The 25,089-nt window shown below is 48.2% G+C and overlaps 8 protein-coding genes across 8 annotated transcripts; 4 read left to right on the top strand and 4 right to left on the bottom strand.

The window, feature by feature from the left end:
- Positions 1 to 487: 487 nt before the first annotated feature.
- VFPPC_09658 (hypothetical protein) lies at positions 488 to 2,161 on the bottom strand (the record flags this gene model as incomplete). The annotated part of the gene is made up of 3 exons (XM_018288158.1): positions 488 to 1,251; positions 1,316 to 1,425; positions 1,485 to 2,161. 3 exons carry the CDS (start codon positions 2,159 to 2,161, stop codon positions 488 to 490), a joined length of 1,551 nt encoding a protein of 516 aa, XP_018141271.1.
- A 3,584-nt stretch (positions 2,162 to 5,745) lies between these two features.
- On the top strand, positions 5,746 to 7,134 carry VFPPC_09656 (MFS transporter; the record flags this gene model as incomplete). Its single annotated transcript, XM_018288156.1, has 1 exon — positions 5,746 to 7,134. The coding sequence occupies one exon, from the start codon at positions 5,746 to 5,748 to the stop codon at positions 7,132 to 7,134; it is 1,389 nt and encodes a 462-aa protein (XP_018141273.1).
- Positions 7,135 to 7,349: 215 nt separating this feature from the next.
- On the bottom strand, positions 7,350 to 9,221 carry VFPPC_09655 (fungal specific transcription factor domain-containing protein; the record flags this gene model as incomplete). Its single annotated transcript, XM_018288155.1, has 3 exons — positions 7,350 to 7,641; positions 7,731 to 8,479; positions 8,568 to 9,221. The coding sequence occupies 3 exons, from the start codon at positions 9,219 to 9,221 to the stop codon at positions 7,350 to 7,352; spliced, it is 1,695 nt and encodes a 564-aa protein (XP_018141274.1).
- Positions 9,222 to 11,258: 2,037 nt separating this feature from the next.
- On the top strand, positions 11,259 to 15,615 carry VFPPC_09654 (ABC transporter; the record flags this gene model as incomplete). The annotated part of the gene is made up of 3 exons (XM_018288154.1): positions 11,259 to 12,040; positions 12,100 to 12,997; positions 13,051 to 15,615. 3 exons carry the CDS (start codon positions 11,259 to 11,261, stop codon positions 15,613 to 15,615), a joined length of 4,245 nt encoding a protein of 1,414 aa, XP_018141275.1.
- Positions 15,616 to 16,367: 752 nt separating this feature from the next.
- On the bottom strand, positions 16,368 to 17,483 carry VFPPC_09653 (protein kinase-like domain; the record flags this gene model as incomplete). Its single annotated transcript, XM_018288153.1, has 1 exon — positions 16,368 to 17,483. The coding sequence occupies one exon, from the start codon at positions 17,481 to 17,483 to the stop codon at positions 16,368 to 16,370; it is 1,116 nt and encodes a 371-aa protein (XP_018141276.1).
- Positions 17,484 to 18,669: 1,186 nt separating this feature from the next.
- On the top strand, positions 18,670 to 19,818 carry VFPPC_09652 (aryl-alcohol dehydrogenase; the record flags this gene model as incomplete). Its single annotated transcript, XM_018288152.1, has 1 exon — positions 18,670 to 19,818. The coding sequence occupies one exon, from the start codon at positions 18,670 to 18,672 to the stop codon at positions 19,816 to 19,818; it is 1,149 nt and encodes a 382-aa protein (XP_018141277.1).
- Positions 19,819 to 20,653: 835 nt separating this feature from the next.
- Positions 20,654 to 21,709, top strand: VFPPC_09651 (catalase domain-containing protein; the record flags this gene model as incomplete). Its single annotated transcript, XM_018288151.1, has 3 exons — positions 20,654 to 20,750; positions 20,811 to 21,056; positions 21,111 to 21,709. The coding sequence occupies 3 exons, from the start codon at positions 20,654 to 20,656 to the stop codon at positions 21,707 to 21,709; spliced, it is 942 nt and encodes a 313-aa protein (XP_018141278.1).
- Positions 21,710 to 22,155: 446 nt separating this feature from the next.
- On the bottom strand, positions 22,156 to 24,704 carry VFPPC_09650 (Zn(II)2Cys6 transcription factor; the record flags this gene model as incomplete). Its single annotated transcript, XM_018288150.1, has 4 exons — positions 22,156 to 23,730; positions 23,788 to 24,338; positions 24,393 to 24,465; positions 24,567 to 24,704. 4 exons carry the CDS (start codon positions 24,702 to 24,704, stop codon positions 22,156 to 22,158), a joined length of 2,337 nt encoding a protein of 778 aa, XP_018141279.1.
- Between the last annotated feature and the right edge of the window lie 385 nt (positions 24,705 to 25,089).

Here is a 25,089-nt window from a genome sequence, read left to right as displayed (position 1 = left end):
GGGCCGGCATTGCTATACCGGAGTCGTATAAGTGAATGGCACTTCGACAACCTGCCCATCGCACAATCTGAGTGGTGTAGATATGATCATGGAAGAATTGCAATTTTCTTCCCCATCCACTGCACCGTACAATGGGTGGAGGGCGGTAAGTGCTTTGTCTTGTTTTCAGTTCCAGTTAGAACACGAACCCTCCGTGATGATGCTGTGATCATATTACGACTTGTCCTTATTTAGTACCTACATTTGAGCCTTCCATGCGCATTTTGGTCACGACAAAGGCGGGAATTTGAACCGCTGTTTGCAAAGAGTAGTGCACTTGAAAGCACCGACATGACCAAACCATCTGTTTTCGATCATGTAGATGATGGGGAAAGCTTACTTCATGCAGAATCAGATGCATTTCACAACGAATGGTGAGATGTCGCCCAGGCTGGTTGTGAGTTGGATCATCATTTCTAATACTCTAATAGAACTATCGGCTAGTCTGCTACTGCACAAAAACCATCACAGCTTCGCTATCGGGTATATCCACAGAAGCAACACCATTGGTAACCTTGACAGTGCTTTCTTCCACCTTGCCAGTTGTGTAATGACCTTTTCCTTGATCGAGAGAGTGACTCCATTGTTCACCAGCCCAAGACACGTTGCTGTTTGGTCCTCCAAAGTCGTATCCCATGGCTCCTACCCCCCTCTCGGCGTGGAGTCGTTGAACCTTGACACTCTGTATTCCTTTTCCAACCTGAACTTTGAAGGTTTCTTTGCCTCTTTTATCCGCCTTTGTTCCATTGTACAATCTCATGTTAACGAGAGCGACCCGTTGAAGCTTCTTTGACCCGCTGTCGTAAGCAGCATATGCGCTCAAAAGATCACGTTTTGTATCAATCTCTGTGACAGCGACGTTGCCTTTGCCAATGAAATCGGCAACAAAAATGGCTGCCGGATAGGGAGCGCGAACTTGAGGACCAGGACTGTTCGGTCCACCAGAGTTATCTGGGCACCAGAAAGCGCGATCTGCACTCGGTCTGGCCGCGAGATTTGATACGCGAGCCACTCCTCTGGACATGGCCACCAAGTTGAAGTCTACTGACCAAAGAGTGAAGCCAAAACCTCCAGCGAACGTAATTGGTGCGCCACCAAGAACAGCGGCATCCTCATCGATGGCGTATGGAATGTTCTTACTTTGAGATGCCTTCAAGTTGGGAGCATACACCTTGAATCTCTCAGTAATGGCCGAGTGGTTTGTCATAAGGCCTACAGCAATCAATTTGTTAGCACTCGTGTAGTAAATGGACCAATCGCGTACATTGGAACATACGTTGCATTGTGTCATCTGTCCATGGATGTGTCCCCGATACCTGATACCAATGCTCAGCTGTGACTGAGATGAGCCCGTTTTTATTAATTCCGGCCTTCAAAACGTCGTCGCTATCAATGGCGTAAGCACAATGTTGTCGACCAAGCCGTTCAAAAGATATTACACCTACATTTGGTAGCCTTTGTTGCCTGTGATACTTCCGCTTGCAATGTTTCCGGCTTCAAATATTTTTGACGACTCATGCGTTAAGCTCAGGTTCTTAATGATGCTGCCCTGAAGCTTCAGCGCAGCATCTACGTAGGACTTTGCACCATCCTTGTAGATAAATTCTACTTCGTTGCCGAGAGCAATTGCGGCGGCTCGTTTTCCATTGTCAAGCTTGCTCCACGCTCGGGAAACAAACTCGAGAGTGTTTGTTGTATTAATTGGGTTCTCGAGAGGTGCCTGAATCGCGATCTTGGCATCTTTGAAACGTCCGTATACGTTGAAAAAACTTGGGCCAAGGACAAAAGTACCTTTGCTGCTGTTGCAAGGCCCTTTCTTGCATGTTCGAGCTTCTTTCTGGTTGGGGTTAAATGTGAAATAGTCTCCACTGGTACCTCCAAAGCGAAGAATGGGCGCAGCTCCCATTCGATGGGCTAAAGCAGAAACGAGGTTCGACGAGAAATCATTGTCAAAGTTATTGACGAATGCTGACTCCATACCAAAGCCCACGAAGTCTTTGGGAACGCCCACCGCGGCATTGGGCTTTGTCTCCGGCGGAGATACTGTGACAGGGCTGCTGGTGTCAATCTTCTGCGCGAAGATTGCCTGACTCAGGCAAGCCAAAGAAAAAATAACCTTCATACTGGCAGCAGGTTGACTTGAGGGACAAGAAAGAAGTCAAAAGCTCTTTAGAGACATATCCTCAAACAAAATGTTAAATCTGAATGCGGTTTCTTATTTATCTTGGCTGTGGGTTTTGTATATTGGACTTGCATCATAGGATCTTAATGCCGTCTTGGCGTTGGTGGATGCCGATCTACATGGCAGTGCTGCCAATCCCTTCTTTATTCACACAACGCCTAACGACAATATACCAAAAAAAGATTCGGCTTATCTTACCAGCATGCTCATGTCAGCAGCAGTGGAGGAAGAGTCTTAGTTGAGTGCCTGGCACTTTTTGCGACTTCCGAGAGCCTGATCGGAAGTCGCAACACTCTTTGTGAACAAAACTAAGCCATCTTATTGATGCTCACGAGAAGTCGCTTAGCCGACACATGAATAGAAAAAAAAAGGGTATTAACCCACGTATGTGAAAACCACCCCTGAGCATTACATCACCGTTTGCCCGACTGGAGTCTTGATCATCAACCAACTCTTACCTCAGCTGAATGTCTGGCTCATCGTTCTCAGCCGTTTGACGTGTAATTGGCTGAATGTAAAATTTGTGCTCATGCAGGTGAATCGATCGAACTCGCCTGGGCTGGTAAATGGTGTGTACCTGTGGAAAGATGTTGTCGTGCACCACGGGATCCCGCCCGTGAGTTGTGTAATCGGCATCCAGATTTCGATCGGTGTCCAGTCCCAGGTGTAAAATTTCGCCAATGTCTGTTGAGTTTGCATTGTCTTTTCCTTCATCTTTGAGGCTTCGGGAGATCCCTGAACCAGTTTCCCAGGCAAGTTTGTTGCCTATTTCATCCATCTGCGAGGATTGATGAACATTGTGCAACGTCGACGAAGTCGAACTCAAACGACCACCAGGGAGAGGCTTCCTTTGCGGAACATTGCGTGAGGTTGAATCAGGAGTCGTGAAACAAGACGCAGATTGACCACTCGCCTCGGTCTTCTCTATATTGCTGGTAAGGTCTTGGGTGCACCGGTTGTCTAGTCGCTTCGCTCCTTGTTTGCCTCGAGAGCTCTGATCATGTCTGTTACTCGTCCCTGGCGAGCTGTGTCCAGTGAATATGGTTTTCGCGACATCATAGCGACTGTTGATGTTGCCATCATGGCCAATGGCTCGGGCAGTGCGGCTTTTATTGTTTCTGGCGGGTTCCTTGTATTTCCCGTCTCGTCCATTATTCGGCCATTCACTCCTCCGTTTATGACCGTCCAGCAAATGGCGCAAATACTGAAGCCGATCAACCAATCTGGTCCAAATTCTCATCTTGATGTAAATTCTGTAGTTTTCGAATGCATATTGGAGTACGGTTTATGGTCAAGTGAAGTTCGTACCCTGAATGAGTAAACGTTATCTGATATCTGTTTCCAGACACAAGACGAGTAGTCGTAGCTGTCGCCGCCCATTGTACGCAAGAGGAGCTGCATCATATCGCAATAGGTGCAAACAGAATGTCGTCATTTCATGCAGATCTTTAATTCAATTCTGATTCTTGAGATCCTGATGCCGCCGCTCCGGACAGTAGAAATCAGACTTTATTAGCTTACCTTGGAGACTCAGTGAGTATGTCTGTTGAAGCTAGGAGTCTCTACCGCTGGCGATCGATGACACCAAAGCTGGTGCCCTTCAGTTGCATCTTCTTGATATGGAAAGTCTTCTCCGATCGTTAACATTCCAGCCGTTCCGCTCATCAACCCGTTTCCTACTTAAGAATTGTGGCTGCGCTGGAGACGCGATGGCGTGAAGCTTATTTGGAATGTTAGCTGAAGTGGCCCAAGTCGATTAGTCGAAATCACGGAAGGCCCAAAAGAGTTCTCCAGCTCCGCATCCAGTAAAACAAAGTTCAAAATGACGTCCTTTTGCACTGAGACTTGATGTCACTTATCACACTGTGGGTGAGCAGAGCGTAGCATCAGGTCGAGATAGTTTCACCACTAGGACCACGGGTTCTTTTCGATTTTGGCAATGATGATACCTATGACATAGATTATTACATCAGTCGTTAATTTCTCCAGCAATTTAAACTTCCTCATTGATCGCCTCTGACGTTGGGGTTGAGAAGTTAGTGAGATGTTGGAAGTTGGCTCTCACTTGTAGGGGTCGTAGAGACATGAGTCTGATGTATTTAATCTTGGCGATCTCCCAGAAAAACAATGTAAAATTCGTCATCGACAAATCTATTCACTGTAGAAACCACAGAATTACGTTATATTGAATCATCCGAACAATGGAGAAAGCAAAGAAGGCCGTGTCCAATTTCCTTTCCCAGGATGGAAAGCACAACACCACCGTTGACGAAGACGTTCGAAAGGCTGTGACAGAGGAACATGTGTATCCTCAGCAGCATGAAGAGGTAGTCACGGCAGTCGATCGAGAGATTCATCAAGACCATCATCAAACCGTTGTGCAGCCTGTTAAAACCAAAGAAACATTGTTAGCACCCACTCCACCAATACCAACCTTAGATTGCATCCAAAATCTAACATTAGTCCTAATTTAGGCCAGAAAAGCATACATTCAATGCTGTTCCCGTGGAACACAAAACAGTTGAGCACGGAAATAGTCAGGATCTTGAGGCTGCTCTCCAGCGCGACGCGGCAGGCTACACGAACACATCCACTACACATGACACCAAGCACACAACCTCAACCGCCCCAGTGATTGAAGGAGAACATACGCATCACCATGTTCATCACCACATTCAACCAGTCATCCAGAAAGAGACTGTTGAGCCTGAGTACATACACACGACGGTTCCGGTTCATGAAACTCATCACGCCAACGCTATCCACCACGAAGCCACCGTCCTGCCCACCAAAACCCTTGATGAATACACCGCAAGCCGTGGTGACTTGCAGTCTCACTCGACCAAGAAGTTGAACGAATATTCTGGTTGCCCAACCATCAAAGATAAATCCCTGCGATCAGATTCCAGGGGCCAGCAGGCTATCCATGGACATTGAGTGCATTTCAACAATCGTGATACGACATATGAGAAGACTGACCATGTGGAACTGCTGGGCTTTGTAAATCATTCACTCTTTTGATAGGAAATCTATATCTGTACTCAATAAACCGCGCGCATCGTGCTTGGTGAGGTTGTGATGTGAGATGAGCGTGGTTGGCTCAATGAAGATTTTTAGTATTGATACCACACACACTCCTCCGGGCTATTTCCGTCCCATCCCAGGTTCGTTCCGCCATTCCTTCGGCCATGGCGTGCGGTGTGGCAACCCGTTCGGTAGCTCCAAGACCGTGATCGGCGCCAACCGCCACATCGCGAAAATAGCAGCCGCCTCCGCTCGGTCGTCCGAACTCTCACCGAAAATAAATCTATAGCCCAAGGCCGAGCCAGTCACGGTCGCAATATTTGCAACTCGGTATAGACTTTACCTTTGTTTCACTCAGCATGCGACCAGTCCGTGACTCTGTGCTGTGGCTTTATCATGAGTTTGGCTTGGCCTCCGTATACCAAACAGGATCCGACACATGGCTCCTCATTCTGGGGCGGACATGTCGGATGTTCGCATTCGGCGCTATTTCTCTCATTATGGCTCTGTTCATGTCGTCCTTGAATATCTCTGATTTCAGAATCGGCCTTTTCATGACGCTGACACTTGTAGGTGATGTCATCCTCTCCCTGCTTGTCGCGTTAGTAGCGGACAAAATTGGACGAAGGCTTGTTCTGTTTTCCGGCGGCTGTCTTATGATCTTTTCCGGGGTAATATTTTGGCTCTTTGAGAATTATTGGATTTTACTATTCGCGGCTGTCGTCGGCGTCGTGAGTGCCACAGGAGGAGATTTGGGTCCGTTTAGGTCGGTGGAGGAATCTACCTTGTCTCATTTAACTACTCCAAAGACAAGGTCGGATGTCATGTCGTGGTATGTCACAACATCAACTCTGGGTTCCGCTATTGGTACGGCGATGTCTGGCCAGATAGTGAAGATTCTACGGAGTAATGATGGAAAGTCGGCTACAAATGCATACCACACCATGTTTTGGTCGTATATCATAATGGGTAGCATGACCATGCTTTGCACCGGTTTGATGAGCCGAAAGTGCGAAGCAAATCCTGATACTAGTCAAGGAAGGGTTGGTGAATCAGCAGTCCCACTGTTAGACGAAGAAGCACCGCTCGACTTGCAACACGAAGCATCAGATTCACCAAGTAACTTAAGAGATGAGGTAGCCGCAGATCGCTGCAGCTCGACTAACAACAACGTATCCACCAATACAACGACACCGGCATATTCGCCTCCAACTCCAGGGTCCTTTTTACAAAAACTGTGGACATTCCGTCGCTTTGCTCAGATATCGCCGACGTCGCGATCCATCGTGTACCAGCTGTGGATTCTGCTCACAATTGATTCCCTGGCAGACGGTATGGTGTCCTATGCATTGACAAACTATTATCTCGCACGAAAATTCGACTTGACTGAAGCATACCTGGGCGGTATCATGTCGACAAGTTATCTCCTGATGGCCGCATCGACAATATTTGCAGGGCCACTGGCGAAACGCCTTGGTTTGGTGAAAACCATGGTCTTTACTCATATTCCGTCTTCAGCCGCCGTGTTGCTGTTTCCTATACCAAAAAGCATAGCATTGTCAATTATTTTGTTGTACATCAGAACCGGGCTGAATAACATGGATCAGGGGCCACGGGCGGCTCTCATCGCGGCGGTTGTCAAGCCCAACGAAAGGACTGCTATCATGGGCATCACTGGAACTCTAAGAACGTTAGGCTCTACCGTTGGTCCAAGTCTGACTGGCTTTCTTGCAGGCAGCGACAGGTTCTGGATCGCTTTTGTCATCGCGGGCGCGTTGAGGCTTGGATACGACTTGGGCTTGTTCTACCTCTTTGTTGGTCTGGATCTTGAAGCTCTAGAAGCAGCAAATGCCAAGGATTCTCAGCTTGAAAGCGAGCCAGAGACATAGAGGCTTGGGATGTTACGAGATTACATATGCGCTCGGATCATTTAAGATGGAAAATGTGCCGAAATGAGCACAGATCTATGACTAGTATACAAGCAGACTTCCAATCAAACAAACAAAATAAACCCAACGCTCCTCTATACTTAGTTTTTCAAGAACAACCTCGGCGCCATTTTCAATTCATATCATCGTCAAATAGGACCCGTAAGCATTTCGCATCACATCAAATCGTGCATCGAGGAGTTGTTATTGCTTTGGTACATTGACGCCATTGCTTGGTGCTTCTCAATTGCACACTTGCTGAGCCTACTCAGCTCGGCAACAAGCTTGTCCATTCTCATCAAGTATTCTGTTTCATGTGAAGTGACTCTGCGAATTGGCATGCTCCGAATGATCTGGGACGTCTTGCCAAGGAGCTCCATGTCGTGAACAGCAAGCCTGTGGCCAGGATTTTGGAGAATGTTGAAGAATAGGTTCATCAATGCCGACAATGGGTAAAATATAAAAAACCTGCACAATGTTAGAGCCCAGTTCGGTTTATGACGCTTGTCTCTGTCGTAAACTTCCCGACGTGGCAAGGGTGTTTGCTGCCAACCTACCAGAACGCTTCCCCCGCAAGTCTATTCGCTGAGACACTCAAGTAGACTATAGTTGATCTACTCGCCTCGACAGAAAGATCAAAGCTGGACTGCACACCAAACAAAAACTGCTGTGGACCACCGCTTTCTGCCGTAATGCATCGGCCACTCGCACAGTGGATTGTATTCAGTAAGAAGTGATAGTCCAGATGCAACTCGATTAAAAGCATGTTTTTCGAAAGGTTTGTTACTACGTCGAGCCTGGAGTCTTTTCTGACAGAGAGGTTGGGAGAAAAGCCTTCTGGGATGGACGTGCGCCACGTTTCCAGTTCCTCATCTAACTCCCGAATTGTTTTCAGCAGCTCGGCGTCTGAATTCCGCAGCGAGGCATTGGAATAGAGAGACTGCACGGCTTTTGACTTGAGAAGGCTTAACCTCAGGTCGCCGGGCAACCAAGGGGTCTGAAGTTGTCCGGGCTGTCGGGGTAGAAAGCGCGTGCGTTCATATCCCTCTGGGAGCGTCAGATCACAAAATTGATCAGCGATGACTGGTGGCTGCCCAGTCCGCAGTGAGATGTCTTTATCCAGGACGTAGCATAGCCAAAAGAGCATGCGGAGGTGGCGATCCTCGTGCTCCTCAACCGTGAGATCTCGGTCCTTCGGTGTCGGCTCGACGACTGTATGGCCCCCGAGTGCAAAGACAGTTCGACAGGCAAGCGCATGGTACATAGAAGACGCCTGTAAGCGACCGCATAGCGTCTCATACAATAACTGTTATTACGATTAGCAAAGTTCGCAATCTCCAAGCTCCAAGAAGGCAGTGTACTATCAGCCTGTAGTCCGAGTGAATGTCACCTACCAACATAAGAATAGTTTGCAATGTGGTTATGCTTGCGTCCTCTATAATATCACCTAGAAGTATTTGTGCATCCCTGGCACAGGCATCACTGTCAACCTGTGAGGCTCCGGTTGAAGTTGGGAAATGGCCGCACGCAAGAGACGCAAAGGCCAAGACACAAGCTTTCGCGGTTATCCGTTCAAGGGGGTGTTCCGCTTCATCTTGGCTGTAAGCTAATCGAACAGTTTCTTCAAAAAGAACTGGATTCATCAGTGGAAAGACAAGACTGAAGTCTGACTTGATAAAGTCGGTGGCAAGGCTGTTCAGAATCCATCGTTCGGGAAGCCCAGGCTGTTTCATTTGGGCTCTGGCAGAAACAAATGTCGGAATAATGTCAGACTCCGAGAAATGCGAACGGGGTGAGTCTCCAGAGTAAAGATCACGGAATCCGGGCTCCTGTCCTGTCCTTTCACGTATCCATTGCTCGCAGTGGGGTGTTAGATGAGGAATGCCATTTCGAGGGCACACGGCACCAAACTTTTGCCCGCCAAAATAAATCTGTCCAAGAGGTGCAATGCCAAGACGTCGTTGAGGGTTGCTTGTTGTAGATTCTGATCGGCAGACGGGGCAGGCCGGGTATGCTTTAAACTGAGCTGCCGGACCAGCAATAGTCATAAATTGTGACTCCGATGGAGAGGAGGATGACTGATGATGCTCTGAGGCCCGGGCATCGTCTGCCAAAGCTTGACGATGGGACTGGTCACGGCGGATCGGCAGGCTAGGCTGACGTTCCACGGCATCTCCATTCCTACAAAGAGGTCAATGAGCATTCAAGGCAGACAGCTACTAGTATATAGCGGAATGGGGAGTATCAAGTATGGGAGCTCACAGCTCCAACACTGCCAACACATGGAAACCGAGCAGGCTTACAATCTCTTTTTGCGTCCATGAACTCGATGGTATGTACAAGGAAGGTTGTGATGCAGACACCAGTCACACTGGCTGGCCGATTCCGACACGTCACACTGGATCTGTAGCCATTACAAGCATGCATGTTAGTTATGTTATGGTTTCCCATTTGAGTAGCTGGAATATGCCAATTGCGCCGAATCGGGACAGCCACTTGGCATTGAAGCCGACTGGAACAATTTGGTTCATGTTATCTTGCTGGTGCCATGACATGGATCAACCCACCTTTCTTTTGTGGCACGAATCACAAGCTCTTCTTCGTTTGTTTGCCATGCCGACTAGAAGGGCTGGCTTGTCTGTTGGAACGCTTGCAATGTAATAATTGGGTGGCCGCTTGTTGCCTCTTGGCTTTAGTCAATTGAATATCGAATTTTTAATCGGCAAACGTGCATGGCATCAGCGGGAACAATAAAGCAAATCAACCTGGAGCTACCACGCAATGCCGCTTACGTATCACCAGGGCTTTGACTTTTTGCAATCGGGCTCAAAAGGTATCCGAACGCCGCAGTACATACCCACGGTGACGACTCTTTTTCTCGAAAATAAGTACGTGATGACTCAGTCTCAAGATAATCTGACGCAAGGACAAGGTTGTCATGGTAGGTGACAAGAGCCGAATCTGCCGTGGGTTGAAGTTGGTTGAAATCTCACAGCCAAACCTGGCTGGTGGTGACCAAGCGATGGTGACATCTCATTGGTTGGGCGCAAACTGGTATCCCGCTTATTAAGCGGCATGGGTGGACCCTAGTCTGGAGCCCATTGGCCATAGGAACTGCCCAGCCTCCACCTCTCGCATGTCTCTGCAGCAGCTCCGCTTTTATCATCCCCAGATGTTGTCCATAACCTTGTTTATTTCGAACCAGACACAACTGTCAGTCACAGCATTATTTGTGCTACAAATCTTGATACAAAAATTACCTGAAAACCCAAATTTCCTCAGTGGAACTGCACGGTCAGCGGGACCGGATCCCTGCAAGGCGGGAGAAGTCGTGCCATGGTTGCACCGCGCCTATTGTCTTTCAGGCCAGGAGGTTCTCGGTTGACTGTTGACTCGTAATTGTCCGTTCTCTGGAACAATCACCGAGTTCCTGAAGGCTTGGGACCAAGCAACTTTCAATAGTTGGTATCATAGCGCATCACAGTGTGCAATTACTGTCAAATGGTTACACTTCTCTTCCGATGTTATCGCCATGATGGCTTTCCCCCAAACCACGCCGATCTTACAAACATATCCTGCTCTCGTGCCTTTGGAGAGCGTCTTTGCATGCATGAAAATGTGACTAAGCGGCAACATTCAGCCTCCCCCCGAGTTTTCCGAGTCCGACATCCAAACACTAGGAAAAGGGTCCACATGGTGGCCGTTAACGCCGCTGGTGCGCGGCATGTGAGACAAGGGAGAACGCCGATAAGGCAATGCCTGGTTCAAAACCAAGCCCAGACTACGGTTTTACGTTTATTTCGTACCCATTTGCCTTCGTTCTATACTGTTTCCATGTGGATATTTGCAGCATCTCCGTTCCATTGATTGCAAATCTCGGACGAACCCGATTTACCGAATCTAGGGTGCCGAGTCCGAGTCAATGATACCCACGACATATAAATACACAAATTCACCATGCATCCTCTCCATTGCTGTGCTCAGGCCACGGAGATCTTTGTCTCATATATCCCTTTGCGTCAGGGCTCCACGTGGTGTCTCGTTTGTCCATTCGTGGCTGAAAATTCGCATACAATATAGCAATCATGTTGTCCGACGAGACAGAGACACTTGGCAACGATGACTCTCCATCTAGGGACGAGTCCATTGAGACTTCAAACGAATGGACAATGAAGCCCGACGTGGTCAAATTCCACGAAAGGGACCAGGCATCTGGCTTTCCACGCCGGGAACTTGGTGTTACGTGGTCCGACTTGACTGTCAAAGCTAGAAGTGCGGAATCAGCTATTCACGAGAACGCCTTATCACAATTCAACATTCCCAAAATTATACGGGAGTCACGAAGCGAGACGCCTCTCAAAACCATCTTGGACAGCTCTCATGGCTGCGTAAAGCCAGGGGAAATGCTCCTTGTCCTTGGTCGCCCGGGATCCGGATGCACGACACTACTCAATCTCCTCACCAATAAAAGACGCGGCTACGAGCAAATATCTGGCGACGTGTTCTATGGCTCCATGAAGGCTGAAGAAGCAAAGAGATATCGTGGCCAAATTGTCATGAACACGGAAGAAGAAGTCTTCTTCCCCACGCTCACTGTTGGACAAACAATGGACTTTGCAACTCGGCTCAAAACACCCTTCCAGTTACCCAATGGGGTGAACAGCAAGGAAGAGTACCGTACGGAAACTAAAGACTTCTTGCTAAAGTCTATGGGTATTGAGCACACTTTTGACACCAAGGTCGGCGACGCCTTCGTCCGCGGTGTTTCCGGCGGTGAACGAAAGCGAGTCTCCATCATCGAGTGTTTGGCATCCCAAGGAAGCGTGTTTTGCTGGGACAATTCGACTAGGGGCCTTGATGCCAGCACGTAAGTCCTAGATACTACCAGCACTGTGTGCTTGAATGCTGACCGTGTCATCTCTTTAGTGCATTGGAGTATTCCAAAGCCATCCGTGCTTTGACTGATGTGCTCGGTTTAGCGTCGATTGTGACTCTCTATCAAGCTGGCAATGGCATTTACAACCTCTTTGACAAGGTGTTGGTGTTAGACGAAGGCAAACAAATTTACTACGGTCCAATGAAAGAGGCACGCCCATTCATGGAGAACTTGGGCTTCATCTGTGACGATGGCGCCAATGTTGCAGACTACTTGACGGGAGTTACCGTGCCCACAGAGCGCAAAATTCGACAAGAAATGCGTCACAAATTTCCTCGAACCGCAGCGGATATTCGCAGCCAATACGAACAGTCGCCCATTTACAACAGTATGAAGGCAGAGCACGATTTTCCAACCACCGAAGAGGCCAAAGAAAAGACGGCGCAATTCCAGCAGGCGGTTCAGCTAGCCAAGGAAAAGGGATTGCCGAAAAACAGCCCCTTGACTGTTAGCTTTATGCAGCAAGTAAAGGCTTGTGTGATCCGACAGTATCAAATTCTCTGGGGAGATAAAGCAACATTCTTCATCAAGCAAATCTCAACTATTGTGCAAGCTCTCATCGCCGGTTCCCTATTTTACAACGCTTCCCCAACGTCGGGAGGCTTATTCGTCAAATCGGGTGCTTGTTTCTTTGCCTTGCTCTTCAACAGTTTGCTTTCCATGTCAGAAGTGACGGATTCGTTCAGTGGTAGACCTGTGCTATTGAAGCACAAATCATTCGCATATTTTCACCCTGCCGCATTTTGCATTGCGCAGATTGCTGCAGATATACCAGTCATTTTGGTGCAAGTCTCCGTCTTCAGCCTCATTCTATACTTTATGGTTGGCTTGACAATGGACGCGGGCATTTTCTTTACCTTTTGGATAATCGTGGTCGCAACTACGTTTGTACGTGTATTTTTAAAGCATCCATGTCGAGTACCCTCACTAACTATTCACAGTGCATGACAGCGTTATTCAGATCAATCGGATCTTCATTCAGCACATTCGATGCAGCCTCCAAGGTTTCAGGCTTCATGATTAGTGCTTGTATCATGTACACTGGCTACATGATCCAAAAGCCACAGATGCACCCTTGGTTCGTGTGGATATTTTGGATCGATCCCCTGGCCTACGCATTCGACGCGCTTTTGTCCAATGAATTCCATGGAAAAAGAATTGACTGCATCGCCAACAATCTCATACCCAGTGGTCCCAACTTCAATAACCGAGACCATCAAGCATGTGCTGGCGTTGGTGGTGCGGTTCCCGGCCAGTCTTACGTTGATGGCGACGCCTATCTCGCCTCATTGTCCTACAGCCATGCTCATCTGTGGCGAAACTTTGGCATCGTCTGGGCGTGGTGGGCTCTTTTCGTCTTCATCACAATTGTGACCACATCACGCTGGCGGTCTAGTTCCGAGGCCGGCCCTAGTCTTTTCATCCCGAGAGACACTGCCCAGGCATACAAAGCTGGTAAGCTGAAGAGAGAGAGAGACGAGGAGGGACAAAGCGAAGGCAAGGATCAAGTCGTATCCAGCTCATCTTCCGGAAATTTTATGAGTGAGGAAGCCAGACCAGCAGCTGAGGAATCAGCAAACGGAAATCTCGTTCGCAACACATCAATATTCACTTGGAAAAAACTCTCATATACCGTCAAGACACCCTCTGGCGATCGACAACTCCTGGACAATGTGCAAGGATGGGTCAAACCTGGAAATCTGACAGCACTTATGGGATCTTCGGGTGCTGGAAAAACGACTCTTTTGGACGTTTTGGCTCAAAGAAAGACGGAAGGGACTATTCACGGATCAATCTTAGTCGACGGCAGGGCCCTTCCAGTTTCTTTCCAACGATCGGCCGGGTATTGCGAACAACTCGACGTTCACGAGTCGTATGCAACAGTTCGCGAGGCTCTTGAGTTCTCCGCTCTTCTAAGACAAAGCCGTGACACCCCACGAGAGGAGAAACTGGCTTATGTGGATACGATCATTGACCTTCTGGAACTTCATGACCTAGCCGATACTCTCATTGGGGAAGTTGGCGCAGGACTGAGCGTCGAGCAGCGGAAACGTGTCACGATCGGCGTTGAACTAGTGGCCAAGCCAAGTATTCTACTCTTCCTCGATGAGCCTACTTCTGGTCTCGACGGACAATCCGCGTACACCACTGTTCGGTTTTTGCGAAAACTCGCTGCAGCCGGCCAAGCTGTTCTGGTCACAATTCATCAGCCTTCTGCCCAACTGTTCGCCCAATTTGACTCGCTCCTACTTCTTGCCAAGGGAGGCCAAACCGTGTACTTTGGAGACATTGGAGAACAAGCTTGTGTCGTGAAAGACTACTTTGGCCGAGAAGGTGCCCCCTGTCCACCAGGCGTCAATCCAGCTGAACATATGATTGATGTTGTTTCTGGTGTGCTTTCGCAGGGCAAAAATTGGAGCGACGTCTGGCTATCTTCGCCGGAGTACGAAAAGATGACGGCCCAATTGGACGAGATCATTGCACAGGCTGCCTCCTCTCCTCCTGGGACTGTTGATGACGGACACGAGTTCGCGGTGCCCATGTGGGAGCAGATCAAGCTCGTAACACACCGAATGAACGTTTCGTTGTACCGCAATACTGACTATGTGAACAACAAGTTTGCATTGCATATTTTCTCCGCTCTCTTCAACGGATTTTCTTTCTGGATGATTGGTGACTCAGTAGGTGACTTGCAGCTCAAGCTTTTCACCATCTTCAACTTTATTTTCGTCGCACCCGGTGTCTTGGCGCAGCTTCAGCCTCTTTTTATTCACCGCCGTAATATTTTTGAGGCACGCGAAAAGAAATCCAAGATGTACTCCTGGGTTGCATTCGTCACTGGTTTGATTGTTTCGGAGATTCCATACCTCATCATCTGCGGAGTCTTGTACTTTGTTTGTTGGTATTATACCGTGGGCTTCCCATCCAGTTCTGAACGGGCCGGCGCGACATTCTTCGTCATGTTGATGTACGAGTTCCTGTACACAGGAATGGGTCAGTTCATTGCGGCGTACGCGCCAAACGAGGTTTTCGCAAGCCTGGTCAACCCTTTGCTTCTGGGAACACTGGTGTCGTTCTGTGGTGTTCTTGTGCCATACTCGCAAATTCAGCCATTCTGGAGATACTGGATGTATTATCTCAACCCATTCAATTACTTGATGGGGAGTATGCTGGTGTTTGATTTATGGGGCAACAAGGTAACTTGCTCGTCAAGAGAGTTTGCCACGTTTGATCCACCAAACGGAACGACCTGCGGAGAATACCTAAAGGACTACCTGACGCAAGGACCGGGAAGCATGGCGAACCTGATCAATCCGGACGCGACGGCGTCGTGCAAAGTATGCTCATATACCGAGGCACAGGATTATCTTAGGACTCTTAACCTGCAAGAATACTACTATGGTTGGCGAGACGCGGGTATTGTGGTCCTAATGGTGTTTAGCTCATACGCCCTGGTATATGGGCTGATGAAGTTGAGGACGAAAACTTCAAAGAAGGCTGAGTAGGGCAGATATATCACGGCTTTTGAAATACTTTTTTTAAATCATGTTTGGGCAAAAAGGTACATTAGACTTTTAGAAACTTATGTTATATTATTATTCTTGCTATAAATAGAAACCTAGGCATTTACGTTTAATTTAAAGAATGCAATATCTCTCGTTAACAACCTCGAGGCTAAAACATCGTATTCGACAAACAAGCCAGTCTTCTCCTACTCATAATGAGACAAAAAGCATATTCAAGAAAGGGAACACATAATAAACACATACAGTGGGTATTAAGAGCATTTTAGCGCGAGAAATTCGTTGCATATCGCTTTATATGCTAAGGCACATTGAGATGTATCAGGTTATACATTGATATATGCAAATACTTTTTACCACAGGCTGCAAATCTAAACAGTAAGCTCTTAGCTGCTGCACCACGCGATACAGACTTTTCCGCAGATCGTAACAGTCTATCCCTAATAAAGACATAACTATAGTGAGTGAGCTGACTCAAAAAAGGTCATTATTACCAGAATGCATGTTCATGTACAAGGTGTCCAGAAGGCAGGCATCCTAGCAAAGACGAGCAGACACCAACCACTTGCCAAATTACTAGGGGAAAACACGCTAATACTTCTTCAAAGGAGATTTTGCTTCCCATAATCTATTTTGAAGTGAGAAGAATCAATAGCCCAGAGTCTAGCCGCTTTTAAAACTGATAGTTTTGGCAAATTGGAAACAAGTCGCCCCAATCCATCAAAACTCATGGGCTACGACCCGTGATCGGAGTTTCGCGGTGCTTCTGTCTCTTTTAGCTGTTCAACTATAATCCCATCCCCCTCTTTGTCCTTGTTTGCCTTGTACTCTTGCCACAAGGGGTGCTTTGATCGAAGTTCATAAGTGACCAGAGGCCCATCTCCAACGCAAGCGACAACTATCTTGGGAACATGCGCCCACCCCTCGGTTTGATTGGTAGCTCGATCAATCGGTACCAAAGCCCATTGCGAGTGGTTAGACAGGGCAGAGATCAGCTCTTCAACCTCCCACATCAAGTCCCATTTGGCGGATTTGAGTCGTGGCTCCAAAAGTCCAAACCATGGATGGCGGTCTGATAGCCTCTTGACGGCAATCCATTCGCAGTACGGTGGCAAAAAGCCACTGCACTCTAGATCAATAATTCCGCAGACGTTTTTATCGGCAATTAGTATATTGCTCCAGTCGAGGTCGCCATGGGTGAAAACGTTCTGTTGGTCATCGAGCATCTGGCTCCTATCCCGAACGAAACGTGTGATGACCTCCATCCCTGAATAGTTTTTTATCCTTTGTAAACTAAAGCTTGTGGAGTTATTCAATCCAGATGAGAGTTCTTGTCGTACGAAAACCTGAGCATCGATGGTGTCATTCTTCAATTGGTGAAGCTGGGTAACAAAGTCCGCCACCTGATCGGCGATGGACTCTCTCTCCTTGGTTGATAAATGGCCCCAGACACTCTCTAACGTTTTTCCTGGGAGCCGTTCCATAACTAAATGCTCAAATTCTCCTGAGGAAGAACATTGTACGGCTTGGGGCACAGGGATGGTTGTTCTACCTCCAATTAGCTCTAGGCGGCGCTTCTCCGCCTCTAGGTCACATTTGCCGCTCCTCACGGATTTCCGAATCAAGCCATTTCTCTGGATGGTGACTTGGCGGTCGACAATGTCGCTCAGAGAAAAGGGATCACGGTGTTCATAAATTATCGTCTCGCCGCCTTGATTATGGAGTGGTTGCTTTTCATTGATGGTAGAGGACAGCGGATAGCTAGTGGATGCCTCCCTCCGAGTGCGACAATTGGGTGCGTTAACAAACACAAGATCGTCTGGTATTGGAGTATCCCAAAACTTGTCCATGGTCTTGAATCAAGTGTGTAAAAATAGGGTGTGCTTGGAAAAGAGTGGTATAAAGGAGAATGAAATTGCACTGGATCTACTCCGATTCAACACATGGCAGCTCTGACAAAAGCCTACTTGATCTTTGCAGTGCCTGTCGGTCGGCTGTGAAAGACGAGTGTGGATATCGGCGTACTATCCCAACATGGAATTCCGGGTTATTTTTAAACGTAGGAGAAAAAGTCGTTAGGAAGTACTTGAGCATTTGCCGAGATTGATACCTTAGTCATCCTGCCTACCTAGTAACTTTGGCTTCTGCATTGACAGTCCGCTCGGCTAACCAGCCGGACCCACTCCATGTGGACTGTTGACCCCATAGTCATCTACTTTGGGATGTCGTTGAGTGGTGACACCAGCTGACTTCAAATGGGCTTCCACAAGTCATCACTGTCTGGCTTTCCGCAGCTTCTACTTGGCTTCCGTTTGCTGCGATTCTTTGTGTCTATGAGATACTAAGATGAGCATGTAGCAACTTAAATCACATACACCTGTTAGCCCTGTGAAGGTTTACCAGCACCATGCTAATTTTGTGATAACTGTAGGGTAGTAATACCGTTACCAAACCAAAAAACAGAACAGAGGAGCCTCAAGTTCCTTCAAAGTATCAATCCGGCAATGGGTTCGACGGGCTAGGTCTGGTGCCAATTCTCTCCATCAAGTAGGACGCTGAAATGCCTTTAGCACAAAACTGTGCTACCTAGTGCCTATACTAAGCTGAACCGATCCAACTTCTCTTATTGGGGTTACACTTTGCCCACTTGGCCCACTTGGCCCACTTTGCCCTCCCGTCTACCCTCTGTCATGTTCCAAATCTTCTTAGCCTGTGTTGGATCGCGAAGTGGCCATCCGTGCATTTACTGGACGGAGAAATTTGAGGATTTTATTGCAGTTAGTCGGAGCTTCGCTTTATCTCTGGGCTAGAATTATTCCGCTGATGGCAGGGTCAAATGCATGGGAGCATGTTTGTCGTGACGGCTTGACCCCCACTTTGTTCCGTCTGCTGTAAACCTCCCCGGAATCAAACGAGCTTAAGTCCTATATCCATTGTATGTGCCTCAAATTGCAAGTATATAATGCTATGGACTTCCCATTGTCGTTATGATAACAAATTTAAACTCCCTACCACGGCGCCCAAAAACTCATCAAGATGAGCAACTTTTTCAAGATTGCACCAGAACCAGCTACAGAGCTTGGTAGGCACCGCGTTCTGTCACCATCTGCAGCCATTCGAGTCTCCCCTCTGGCCCTTGGAGCAATGTCTATTGGTGATGCTTGGACATCTGCGATGGGGTCCATGGATAAGAAGTCTGCATTCAAGCTGCTTGATGCATTCTTTGAAGCAGGTGGCAATTTCATTGATACCGCGAACAATTACCAAGACGAACAATCAGTGACATGGATTGGAGAGTGGGCAAGCCAGAGGGGCATCAGGGATCGGCTTGTCATTGCGACCAAATACACTACTGACTTCCAAAGCCACCTGCTCGGGCTTGGGACAATGCCCAATTGTTCTGGCAATCATCGGAAAAGCTTGCATATTAGTGTGCGAGACTCACTAAGAAAACTCCAGACTGACTACATCGACATCTTATACGTCCACTGGTGGGACTATACTACGAGCATTAAAGAGTTGATGGATAGCCTCCACGCGCTAGTCCACCAAGGCAAGGTCTTATATCTGGGGGCGTCAGACATGCCTGCCTGGGTGGTTAGTGCAGCCAACACGTACGCTATGCAAGAGGGCAAGACGCCATTCAGTGTGTATCAGGGACGATGGAATGTGATGCTGCGAGATTTTGAAAGAGATATTATTCCAATGGCACGCATGTTTGGCATGGCCCTAGTGCCTTGGGGCGTATTAGGTGGAGGAAAGTTCCAGAGCAGAAAAGCTCTTCAAAAACGGCACGAGGATGGAGAGGCTCTGCGCTCATTTACAAGCTCTAGTGCACAGAGCACAGAAGAAGAAAACGTCAGTGAAGCACTAAGCAACGTTGCACAACAACACAGCATCGAGTCAGTTACGGCCATTGCACTCGCGTATGTGCTTCACAAAGCAGCCAACGTTATCCCTTTGGTCGGCGGGAGAAAGGTGGAACAGCTGGAGGATAATATTCAAGCTCTGAGCATCAGACTCACTGAGGAGCAAATCAAATATCTTGAGAGTGTCACCTCTTTTGATATTGGATTCCCGCATAACTTCCTCGGACCCGATCCAAACATAACTGGGCGGTCGCATCGCTTGGAGCGTTGCTCCATACTTGGGTTCCCAAACGCCCACAAAGAAACAAGCATTTAGACAATGACGCTTCAGGGTGTTAAAATAAAATCTGGACTGCTGGCAGCTCCATGTCTGGTGCAAGTATGGCTTCACTTGGGGTTACTTTCTAGTAGACGATAGATTCGAGTAGTTTCATGAATGCGAATGAGGTAACTCGCAGTATCTTTTACACGCTGGATGGAGCAATGTGATGTCATGCTACGCTGTTGATAGTAAGTTCCCCTCTTTTCTCGTGTTTAGCGGTATGAAGACCAGGTCAGCCACTACGGATTCGCAGAGTTCTCACAATGCTCATGTTAAATATTCTTCAGTCGAGACGGCAAGAATAACCTATAACCTATTCTTTCAGCCATTGGCTATTAGTTCTCCCAACTTACCATACAGAGCAACATGGGGATCAAGATTTCTGTCACATTGGAGTCAATTCATTATTGGGAATATCGCTATTGTCATCTTAAGTGACATTTAGAACACACCCGAGAACGGGCCCCGAAGGCTGTCGAACTACTGCTTGACATGCCCCAGGTTCGCTGTGGGTAAACCCCGAGCTCCGAGGGCGAGGTATTCTAAGCAAGCGACTGACAAACTGTATCCCATTAATCATGGTAATTGATATGCCACGAGTTGGAAATTTGACATAGCATTCGTAATCTCTTTGTCAGGCTGTCGCCGAAGTGCTGTGTATTTTTCATCAAATGAGTGCATGAAAGGAGATAGATAAATAGTGTTGGACGGAACGAAACATGTCAATTAAACCATTGATCTGGGCTTGAGAGCATACACAGTGGCAAAGGCAACTCCTTCACACAATCACCACCGTAACATAGCAAACTCCGCCTAAAAGTAGAGCAAGATGCCTATGCCGGCCAACCCGGAGATCCAAGCGACCGGTGAAGCTCTTGCTGCGACACTCCAGTCGCTATCGGGCCCACGCCCCGGCTTTCGTCCCGGTGAGTGGTTGGGGGCCGGTCTGCTACTCTGAAACACCCTTCATTGATAGTTGCTAACAGTTGTCGATACGGAAGGTCATGCAAAGGGGATTCTTCTACAGGGCACCTTTGAGCCAACCCCTCAAGCAAAAGCGCTCTCTAAAGCCCACCACTTCAATGAATCGTCGACGCCGGTTATAGCCCGTTTTTCATCATCAACTGGTAACCCTGACATCCCGGACTCAGATCCGCGGGGCAACCCCCGCGGATTTGCACTTCGCTTTCAGTTAGCTGAGACGCCACGGCGTGTACACACCGACATTATAGGTAGGGAAGAAGCTCTGTAACTGTAAGCAAGTGTAAGCTAACTTCTGGATTCAGCCCACAGCATTGATGGCACACCTGGGAGCGACGGCAAAGAGGTGTTGCGCTTTTTCACTGGGCTGAAGAACGAAACCGTTGGTGAATACCTCACTGGCCACCCCAAGGCAGCAGAGTTTATGAACATACCGCGACCATTTCCTGCTAGTTTTGCTCACCAGCGACATTACGCCGTTAATACCCTCAAGCTCGTTGCATCGTCCGGGGCGGAAACCTTCATTCGGTATCGTTTCGAGCCTGTTGCTGGTGTGAGAAACATAAGTGCCGAGGAGGCCGCCGCTAACGGACCAAACTACCTTTTCGGTGAGATTCCCAAGACACTGGCCGAGGGCCCAATTCAGTTCCGCCTTATGGCACAGGTAGCTGAGGAGGGAGATGTAACCGACGACTGCTTGGTGAAGTGGCCTGAGACCAGGACCATGGTAGAATTAGGGATGGTCAGCCTCCGCGCTGTCATGCAGCATAATGAAGCCGTACAGAAGTACATCATTTTCGACCCAGTGCCCAGGGTCGACGGCGTTGAGGCTTCTGATGATCGACTCTTGCAGTATAGAGCTGCTGCATATCTGGCCAGTGGACTAGAGCATAGAAAGGGCTGAAAAGTCATGTCAGACTTGTGATAGCACAGTAAATAGGAACATTGTAAAGGAGCGACATCCCAGGACTCAAAATTGATTGTCAAATAGTGGCTCTTGATAAATCTAGTTTTGCTTCAATTACAGCGGGAGGTACAAAATAATTGGCCAAAGGTATCGCATGTCGTAGTGTATGCATAACATATCGAAATATATTGGCGTATGCTTGAATGTGGGCAAATACGTTCGCCACAGACTGTAAATTCTCATACACATGTTGTGGTTTAATGGAAACTGGCTTCAGATTGACAGCCGCCGTTAACCTTTGTTGAGACATGTAGTACACAAATGGTATTTAATGAGCATATATTATTCTAACAACGCTATCTCTAAGAGATAGGGGAGGTATTATTACATGCCTTGGCCATGGTAGCAGCTGGTTATTGTCCTCAATATGACGCTGTATCGTTTCAGGACCAAGTGATTCCACCACCACCCAACTCAAACATATTGTCTTCTAGACTGATAATTCGATCACCGTTAATATATTGCGAATCAAGAAACAGTTGCTCGATGCTATCCATGCCAGAGGGCAATGTCTCGCTAGCCTGATAGGATGGAGGCATCATACGTTCCTGATCGGCTTGAGGTTGGCGCTGGTTACGATGGTATGCCAAGGAACTACTCTCCATCATCGTTGTTCCATATCCCAGAGTCGTGGTTTGCTCTGCCGACGGATCTGATTGTTGTGGGAGGCGTTCATCGGATGTAGCACCCGCTATTTCCTCGACGTCGTCACCATCGGCGGTGTAGTTTGATGGATCAATTCGGAAATCTTTGTCCTCTACACATCGTTGTTTAAGTTTGCGGAGTCGTGTCGCGTATAATCCAGCTAGTGGGCAACTAGCGGTCTCGCCTTGTGGTGACCCATGACCACGCCACTGTGCACATATCCTATCTAAACTGTCGACGAGGGAATCGAACTCGGGTGCAAGTTGTGGTGTACAGTAGTACCTCCAGTGGATGATTAGGGTACGGGCGCATACGAATATACAAAAGGCGAAGAGGGGCGTTACGGGGATATACGGCAAGACCTCGAGATAATTGTTGGCGATAGCCGCAACGACCAGGGCTGCATCGTGGCATGTCTCTGCCGACGACAGAGAAGGAAGCCGAGTCCTAAAAGCCCATTCAAAACGCGGAAAAGCGATGGCCTGGTGTAGCAAGACGATTGATGCATTGTGACTGACGTGCGCTAGTGTTAGGTTCGGGTCCATCCTCCCAGATGGGCGATGTCCCATGTTAGGCTTCAGCTTTTGTGGTAGAAGCATCTTCCAGTGAATGAGACGCAAGTCGAGCTCTTTGAAACGAGTGAGCCACGACTCAACTTCTCGCTCGTTGCGCATATCCACGCGCTGCTGAAGGAAGTAAGTTGTAATTTGGCACAAAGACTCGGTCGCCTCTACGGAGCAGGCAAAGGCGCCTATTGTCGACTTGTCAATCAACGGATCTGGCTGTTGGTCACTAAAAGCAGGACTGCTTCCGACGTTACAAATCTCAATAGACTGGCGCCTTGGAACACCAGAGTTCGAGCCGCTACTCGTTTTGGTGTGATTGCTATTCTCCATGTCGTCTGGAGGCTTAGGCTTGTAGTGCGACGGTAGAAAGGCAATTGGGTTGCCAATGCGTCCGGCTGACTTGTCCCATATGTTAAAATACGGCGTTACTACATGCTCGTCTTGCCACCAAAGAGTGATATCACAAGGTAAGCGGCGACAAACATCATCCGACGTGAGGCTGGTATTCCAGCCCATGGTGACGGAGCAAAAGCGGTCCAGATTGAAGATGACCCAGAATACACGACGTTGCTCTTCGAGCTCAATCCAAGAGATGTTGTCCCGTCGCAGAGAGTTGGCTAAGTACGGTTGCGAGAGAGGCTGCGGTTGGCTCAAATGTTCACGCTCCACGGTGAGCTGCAGATATTCAATGGTGCGAGTAAGCGACCCCACGATAGGCCACATTCTCATGGCACGGCCGTTTCCTATCTGATAAGTCTATTAGCTTGGCTCGGAATCTGCGCTTTCAGGGGTTTAGTCGCCTACATTACTGAATGCGATGATGGTGAGCGCTTGGAGGCTCTCAACAACTAGCGAGCTCATGGCGTGGACGACGACCCAGTTTTGGCGAGCCTCGAGCTCTTGCACTGGCATGGCTCTCAAATCCGGGGAGTCGATGTATCGAATGGTTGACACGATCATAGCCTGCAGTATAATGAACAGTTTTGGCTTCACGACGGGGTCGTTGAGGCGCTTCTTGAATCTGTTCTCCTGCAACATTGGGATCCATGGATGCAGGCGGGAGAAGTAGCAGTCGAGCACCTGATTAAGGACTGGTGTAGGTGGCAATGGTGGCATATCGCCGAATTGAGTTGTTGTATCAGTTGCATCCAGTCGTCGGCGCTTTCGTTGACCTTCTTGGACCGGTTCACGGACATGCTGGACAGGGTCAGTTGAAGATGCCGGTTGACCATCATTCAATCGGCAGATTTCGCGGGCCAAAATAGCCATGACGCTCTGCACCGTGCTTTCATTGCTTTCTTGTGATATCCTATTGCCAGTAGTTTTCAATTCTTCCATGAACTCTTCGACCTTGCCTATTGTGCTTGTAAGAATGTATTGCAGAAATCAGTGTAACAGCCTGTGCTTACCAACTCGCTGATGTAGCGATTCTATCGCCCCAGGCCTTATGCCAGGCTTCATCTTTTCCCGTCTGTACTCGCACTGACTGCCTGAAATTTTGCGAATTATAAATCAGCCACCAAGATCATAATCGAGTTATCAAGGGATGTCACTAGTAGACCCAACAACTCCGTCCAGCTTACCAACTTTCCGGCATTGTTGACATGTCGGCAACTCTCGCGAACACCGGAGCTTTCGTAATCGGCAACAGTTGCATGAAATGACAGCTTCCTCGGTACTTTGCGGTCTGCCGCCCATGGGCGGCCGTTGTTGTTGGTCATAGTACGGATCTGCCATGATGCGTTGTGGTTTATGTGGACATGTCAAGCAACAGCTGAGACTTCAATGTTGCATGCAGATGACAGACGGCAAGAAGCGGGGAGTCCCAGATAATGATGGGACCTGGGACTTGGAGACTTGGGGTACATGTAGCGCTTGTGGGTATCGTCAATCATCATCACTGAATCGATGGCGCACAGTCTTGGCAGGGTCTTATTATGGGTGGATCAACTCGATAAAGCAACATTTGAACAATTGAACACTGAACATTGAATATTCCAATCCGCGGACTGGAAACTGAGTATCGGCCAATTCCTGGGCAAAAGGACCTACAGACATCAACTGAAGCTATATGTATCTACTTGATCTCTAAATTGAGGATACACC

This window comes from Pochonia chlamydosporia, chromosome 6 (genome assembly GCF_001653235.2).
Source record: "Pochonia chlamydosporia 170 chromosome 6, whole genome shotgun sequence".
NCBI classification, from domain to species: Eukaryota; Fungi; Ascomycota; class Sordariomycetes; order Hypocreales; family Clavicipitaceae; genus Pochonia; species Pochonia chlamydosporia.
Note: the sequence above shows the minus strand (reverse complement) of the source record. Positions and strands in the feature narration are given on the sequence as shown.